The sequence below is a fragment of the Gavia stellata genome, chromosome 10, assembly GCF_030936135.1.
Source record: "Gavia stellata isolate bGavSte3 chromosome 10, bGavSte3.hap2, whole genome shotgun sequence".
Taxonomy (NCBI): Eukaryota; Metazoa; Chordata; class Aves; order Gaviiformes; family Gaviidae; genus Gavia; species Gavia stellata.
This window is the reverse complement of record NC_082603.1, coordinates 12044313-12052072: the sequence shown is the minus strand read 5'-3', so window position 1 is coordinate 12052072 and position 7760 is coordinate 12044313. Positions and strand designations below refer to the sequence as shown.

At 45.1% G+C, this 7760-nt stretch overlaps 1 protein-coding gene across 1 annotated transcript; it reads left to right on the top strand.

The window, feature by feature from the left end:
- Window positions 1-4169: 4169 nt before the first annotated feature.
- ZNF281 (zinc finger protein 281) lies at window positions 4170-6930 on the top strand. The gene has a single exon (XM_009818791.2). It carries the CDS (start codon window positions 4170-4172, stop codon window positions 6795-6797), a length of 2628 nt encoding a protein of 875 aa, XP_009817093.2. The 3' UTR covers window positions 6798-6930.
- Window positions 6931-7760: the final 830 nt, after the last annotated feature.

The following is a 7760-nucleotide window of genomic DNA, read 5'->3' as shown; positions in this document are numbered from 1 at the left end:
GTACTAAGGGACTTTGTTTACAATGATTTTTTTCAGAACATTCAGTTACAAAAGACCTGTGATGCTGATTATATTGCTGTATGTTGAATAATTTGATTAATCAGCTGCCAGTTGCTTATGTTCAATGCAATCATGATGTGCTCATCTTCTTAAAACTTCAATACTTACTTTCATCTCAGATAAAACTAACTTTATTTCAGTGTAACTTTAGAGAAAGTTTCCAATCTTTTTTTTTTTTTTTCCACAGTCTAAATGCAGATTTCGGATGATACTGTGAAAGGACTCAGAATGGTCCACTAACGTTATATTTGAAGAGATAACTGGGATTTTATTCTACAAATAATTTTGCATGTGAGTAGTTCACTTATCTGAGTTGCCAAGCTTCTGGATTCTGGTTATTCTGTTTACAAATAAGCAGTATGATATAATTGTGGTATATTTCATATGAAGGCATGCTCAAAAATGTAGCTGTCTGTTCTTTGAATCTATTTTTACTCATTGTTCAGGTCATTGATGTAATCTGTAAATAACTGAAATGAAGTATTGGATTTGGGCTTTTTTGAAAAACTAAACAAAAGAAATGAAACAAACCCACTATCTCTCCCAACGATTTTACACTGGCATAGGGTAATCCATGGAAATATTACATATGAATGATATCCCTTATTACTCCCTGCCTAATAACATAGTGATTTTGCTGATGAGCAAATCCAGAATTAATGTAGGTGTCTTCAAGTAATTTGCATGTTGGATTAAAAAGTTGTAATTTCTTTGTTAATCGAATGTAGTTTCTTTTCAGAAAATATTTTCTGTCTCAAAGTGAAGGTTTGTTTTTTTTTTTCTTGATTAGTCAAATGGCCAGTTTAAATATTAGTATTACAAGATAGGGTCGCTTTACAAATAAATTTTAAAAAAGGTTATAAGCACGTGTTGATTCTGAGTTACAGAAGCATTTTCTTAGGAAACTTTTATCTTTTATCTCCATTTGCTATTCTGTTCTCCCTAGTAATTTGCCTGTATGTTTCAGGATTCTGCCTGCGGATTGCAAGAATCAGTAACACATTGCACTGTTAACTTCGATCCTGCAAATACATCCTTCAATAAGGTGAAAATGTTCGGACAAACTCACTAAAGTGAGTGTTTTGTTTGTTTTTAGCTTGTTTTGTCTAGTAACACACCAATTTGAAGCAAGCTGTTAAAAGAACTTTGATAAATCACGTATACTATTTACTTGCATTATTTCTTTTTTCTGTCCTCATACATCTCTTACTTTCTTCCTATTTAAATTTCTAAAATAATTAAGTGGGGTGTATACTTTTGTCAATACATATGCAGGAATACATTTTTAGTGTAGAATTTAGTAATATATGTTTTCTTGATTTCCGTTTAAAAAATACATCAGAAGTAGAGATGTTTGCTCCTCAGTTTGCTTTAGCATCTTCATGTTTTCGCTAATTTTAATTTATTTTGCAGCTTTGTTCAGAAGACCATTCAAATATAAACTTAATTCTTCTAATTAATGTATTAGATCCTTTGGTGCTAAGTCTTTCATTGCCAAACAGTTGAATACCACAAACACTGTAGGGATGCACTCCCACGTTATCAAATAAATGCCCAAGGTACAGCTTATAATGTTGAAAAATAGAAAAATAAATTGACCTTGATGAAGTGTGTCTTCTTTTGTCTGTTCCCAGGAAAGTTTATTTCAGGTATTTCTACTGCTGAAATGATTAGAGTTAACAGCTTTTTCCCTCCATTTTATTTTACAGGGTCTCTTCATCTTCCTGATATATGGGGTGTACAACACAGAGGTAAGTCTGCTTGGAGTATCTCAAGGCTGACAGAATGAATGAGAGAAATGACAGGTTTCTTATCTTGATAACTGAGGGACAAAGTTGGCTTTCCATATGAGTGTCCTACTGCCCTTCATGCTTGGACTAGCTTATATGCATCCCAGCTTACCATTAAACACAGACACCCTGAATAAAGGGACAGACTCATTTCTCATAGGCATTGACTAATATTTTTACTGCTGCTTTAAGTTTTTGAATTCCTGGTCTTTCTTTTAACCACTTAGCTAAACCTGACAGACCTAAACTTTCATTATTTAATATACGTTTTAAAATGAACTGTTAGCTTGCACGCTATTTAAAGGAAACGATTTAAATTATAAAAGGAACAAGTTTTACTTGCTTCAAAATTTTGTCGGGTATAGAAATTGCACCAAATTCCATTTTTTACATCAACTAGGTATTTTTAAGATTTTAAAATCTGACCGAAGGCTTTGTAGCAGTTAGGCCTACTGAAAGTACTTGATCTTTACAGGTTGAACTGTCATAACGGAAGTATTTTTGACAGATAAAGCATACAAATCATAAGGAATTTATCCACCTTGTTCCATTTCTTCCATTATGTCAATGACAAAAATTAGTGTTAGTATGTTCAATTCCAACTTTTTAAGCTAAGGTACCTCTGCAGTTTACATTTTAATAGAATCTGGAATTTGGTTGTAAACCCCTATAAAAATATAAAAGGCTTTAAAAGTCAATAGTTAGAAATGAAGCCGCATTCTCTTCAGATTTTATTGGTGTCCAAGGGAGCATACCCTATTAGAAAATTAGTGAAAAAGGTCTCCTGATAGCTTTTTTTGGAGAAAGCAATTTCAAAAGAACAAAACTTTAATCTCGTTTCTGTTACAAGGATGAATTATTTCCATACATGCAACTGAAACAATGAGCATTATTAGTAGTGTGGGTTTTGTTGTAAGAGTGGGCTGAAGAATCCTGTACTTGGGGTCCACTGCTGGAAGCAGAGGATGATAAGCTGCTGGTGAGGCGTGCCAGCTAGCCGGTGGCTAGCTGTGCAGTTGGTGTGCCAGCGCTGTATTCTCAGGTGGTAAGAAGTTGCGTCCCATGGAGATACTTGCCAGTTCGCATGCGGTGAGCATTTCCAATGAGACATGTGGAAGCGGTGTGTGTAAAACACGCCCGATTGGTAGATCAGATTAAAATACACTTTCTTATTGGTAGTAGTGTCTCACTTCTGGGAGTAGCTTCATTAACTCACCAGCATTGCGTGCAACTAATGCCGCTGTTTTGAGATAAAAGTAGCAACAGACATACCACCATCTGACTTCTGTTAAAAATGTTAAATTTCAGCATCTCTTAGTAAGAGCGCGTACTTACGCTAAGCATACAGACGCCGCATATTTTAGGCGTTTTGTATATGCTTTGGCTGGGCAATCACGTCAGTGTATGCGAGGCTGCACCTGTGAGTCTAACTCTAGGTCGGGTCCCTCCCGCAGAGGGAGAGGGTGGCCCTCGCCCGGCCCCGATAGCGGCCAGGCCTCCGCCTGGGGCGGCTGGCAGCGCTGGAGGCCGCCACCGCACACTAGCGGTCGGTTAGCGCCACTCGGGGGAACCGCCACGCTCTTTGATGTCAGGAAGGATGCCGCTTGCTCTTTGATGTCAGGAAGGATGCCGCTTGCTCTATTCTTAGTAACGCGGCGGCAACTCTGAAGCGCGTGTTCGGCACGGTCTCTCCTCCCGCCGGAGACGGCGCTCGGCGCTGCCCGGGGCTCCCGCCCTGGCCGTGCGGCGAGGCCGGCAGCCCGCGGGAGCGGGGCCGAGCCTCCGGGAGGTCGCGGCCAACGCCCCTGGGCGGACGCGGCAGAAGGCGGACGCGGCTGAAGGCGCTCCGCAGCGCGGGCCGGGGGCTGGCCCTCCGCGCCGGCGCCCACCAACATGGCACCACCGCGCCCCCCCCTCCCCACCCGCCCCACGCGAGCGCGGCGGGCGGGCGGGGGCCCGTCGCGCCTGCGCGCTGCCGGCTGCCCGGCCGGCCGGGCCGTACCCAGCGTGCCGCGCGCCGCGCATGTGCAGTGCGGGGCGCAGGGGCTGCTAATTCCATTGTGGAGCGGACGCGGCGTTATTTTTAACTGGAGGCGGCGGCGGCGGCGGGAGCCGTAAGTGCAGCCCGGGCCGGGGGCCGCCCGTCGGCGCGGGTGGGGGTGGCGGCGATGCGCCCGGGCGGCGGCTGCCGGGCCGCCGCGGGAGCCAGCCGCTGAGCGGGCGCCCGCCAGCGAGGCAGCGAGCGGTGTCCGGCGGGCGGGCGGCGGGTCCCGCAGCCCCTCTGGGCCGCGCCTCCTCCCCGGCCCGCCTTCCCGGGGGATGAAACTCGGCAGCGGCTTCCTCGGCGGCGGCGGCAGCAAGAGGGCGGCGGCCATGGAGCCCACCTTCCCCCCCGGCATGGTTATGTTCAACCACCGCCTGCCCCCGGTCACCAGCTTCACCCGGGCGGCCGCGCCCCCCCCGGCGGCCCAGCACCCCCCGCAGTGCGTGTTACCTCCGGCCTCCGCTTCCTCCACGGCGGCGGCCGAGCCCCCGGCGCCTCCTCCCCCTCAGGACATGACTTTCAAGAAGGAGCCGGCGGGGGCTTTCCCCTCCGCTCCCTCCTCCTCGCAGAGGAGCCCCTGGGGCTTTCTGCAGTCCCTGGTGAGCATCAAGCAAGAGAAGCCTAGCGAGCAGGAGGAGGAGGAGCAGCCGCAGCACCATCACCACTACGGGGGTCTCTTTGGGGGAGCGGGGGAGGAGAGGCCCCCCGGCCTGGGGAGCAGCAGCGGGGAAGGAACAGGCCAGAGTGTGATTCAAGACCTCAGCCTTCTTCACCACCTGCACCAGCATCCCCACCGAGACCTGTTACTGAGTGGCAGAGGTGAAGGTGCCCCTGGGAGCTCGGGTGAGCCAAAGCACGATGCCCAGGTCAAGAAGGCAAAGAGGCCAAAGCCAGAAACTCAGGGAATCAAAGCCAAGCGGAAGCCAAGCGCTTCATCCAAACCCCCCCTGGTGGGAGATGCGGAAGGTGCTATTGCGTCCCCCAGTCAGAAACCTCACGTATGCGAACACTGCAGCGCTGCCTTCAGGAGCTCCTATCACTTGCGCAGACATGTGCTCATTCACACTGGGGAGAGGCCTTTCCAGTGCAGCCAGTGCAGCATGGGTTTCATCCAGAAGTACTTACTGCAGAGACACGAGAAGATCCACAGTAGGGAGAAGCCTTTTGGGTGCGACCAGTGTAGTATGAAGTTCATCCAGAAGTACCACATGGAAAGACACAAGAGGACGCATAGCGGAGAAAAGCCATACAAATGTGACACTTGTCAGCAGTATTTTTCAAGGACTGATAGACTATTGAAGCATAGAAGAACATGTGGTGAAGCCATAGGTAAAGCAGGTGCTGGAATGGAGCCTGGATCATCAAACAACATGGGTAGCTTGACTGCATTGTCTCAGGGAAATACAAGTTCCTCAAGGAGAAAAAGTAAAACAAAAAGTATATCCACTGAAAACAAAGGAAATAAGTGTAGCAGCAAAGTAACTGAATCTCAAGTTACAAGTAACGTGGCCATGCCAAATTATGCAGTTGATATTCCTATTGTGTCTTCCAGCGGTGGTCTAGTTGGCACAGGCGTAGATGAACTTCAGAAAAAGGTGCCAAAATTGGTCTTGAAAAAAGGAAGCAGAAAACAGGCAGACAAAAATTACCTTAATTTTGTATCACCACTGCCAGATATTCTGGGGCAAAAACCACTGTCTGGGAAACAGAGTGGCTCTCTAGGCCTAGTAGCCAATACTGGTGTAGAAACTATTGGCCTTCTCCAAAGTACAGGTGGTAAACCAGGTCAAATAAGTAGCAACTATGATGATGCCATGCAGTTTTCAAAGAAAAGAAGATACCTACAAACTGCAAGCAGTAACAGTGCCTTTTCAATTAATGTCGGACACATGACTTCCCAGCAGTCCGTCATCCAGTCTGCAGGTGTTAGTGTTATGGATAACGAAGCTCCATTATCTCTTATTGATTCAGCATCTTTAAATAGTGAAATTAAGTCTTGCCATGACAAGTCTGGTATTCCTGATGAAGTCTTACAGAGCCTTTTGGACCAGTACTCTCACAAATCAGAAGGCCAGAAAGAAGATCCTTTCAGTATAACTGAACAGCGTGTGGACTTGCACACCTCAGGAGAACATTCGGAGATGGTTCAGGAAGAAAATTTGAGCCCTAACTCTCAAACAGTTTCAAATGATAAGGCAAGCATGTTGCAAGAATACTCCAAATACCTCCAACAAGCCTTTGAAAGAACAACCAATAGCACTGGTTTTGCTTTTGGACCCAGTTTCCAGTTTGTCAGCTTGTCTTCAACTCTGCATAACCACACTCTGTTTCAAGACAAACAGATATACACTACATCTCCACTTGAGTGTGGCTTCAGCCAATCCGTTACCTCAGTATTGCCAACTGCGTTGCCAAAACCTCCATTTGGGATGTTGCTTGGATCTCAGCCAGGCTTTTACTTGTCTGCTTTGGAGGCTACGCATCAACAGTTGACTCCCTCTCAAGAGCTGGATGATCTCATTGATCCGCAGAAAAACTTAGAGACTTCATCTACCTACCAGTCGACATCTCAGAAACTGACTGGCCAGAAGGAACAGAAAAACTTAGAATCCTCAACGAGCTTTCAGATCCCATCTCAGGAGTTAAGTAGCCAGATAGATCCTCAAAAGGACATAGAGCCTAGAGCAACCTATCAGATTGAGAACTTTGCACAAGCGTTTGGTTCTCAGTTTAAGTCGGGCAGCAGGGTGCCAATGACTTTTATCACTAACTCTAATGGAGAAGTGGACCATAGAGTAAGGACTTCAGTGTCAGATTTCTCAGGGTATACAAATATGATGTCTGATGTAAATGAGCCATGTAGTACACGAGTAAAAACCCCAACCAGCCAGAGTTACAGGTAAGGTCCTGACTGTGGCCAGGCTGTGGGGTCTTCTTAATGTAATTTTGTTTTACTTTGACAACACTGCCATTGGAATGTTTCTACACGGTCCTATTAAGAATAATGTAACATGCCCTTTCAATGCAACTTTTCATATTTAGTTTATTTTGTTAGTGTGATTTTTTTTTTTTAGATCTGTTTATTATGGTTTTTAATCAAAAATCAATAGATTAAAATAGCATTTTTGTTCAAGAGACAATGTTTAGCAATCAAATTTACATTATATAGATTTTCAGGGAATAGCCCAAAAGTTTAAAATGCAAAAAAATAACTTTGTTCCTAGGACTAAGGTTTATTCTTACTGCTTTACTCTCAGGAAAGTGTAACGAAGCATGGGAATTCTATGCACCGCTAGTGTATTGGAACTTCCAATTTACAGATAGTGACAAATATATCAGCTTTTTGAGGAAGGGATCTATGACATTTCAAATTGCTGTCTCTCATACCTGGGCTGATCTGAAAGAATTTTGCTACCTAAATCTCGTTGGTTTTAAAGTACTTCTGTTCTTCCAGGTGATCCTCATTCCAGGCAGGTGGAGCAAATATTCTTGGGTCTGTACTAAGAGCCCAGAATGGTAGCTTTAATATAAACAATAATGTCCCCAGAACTCCTGTGTAAGACTGTAATTCCGTAAAGAGATTCTGTTGACACAAACCATGAGAATGAAACGTGTGCATCTGGTTCATGTCATTAGAACCCCAACTTGAAACTACAGTTGTAATCCACATAGGCTTTTGGGATAAATTTTTTTTTTTATTATACATGGTTCAAAAAGGTCAGTCTCTTGCTTTTCCCCTTTTCCGTGTTCTTTTAGTGTATAAGGTTCCCTCTCTTTTGTTGTGCTCCCAGTTCCTCCAGACTTGATACTGGGGTTCCCCCCCCCGCCCTTAATTTACACCTTTTCTCCCTCTGCTTCCCTACTCC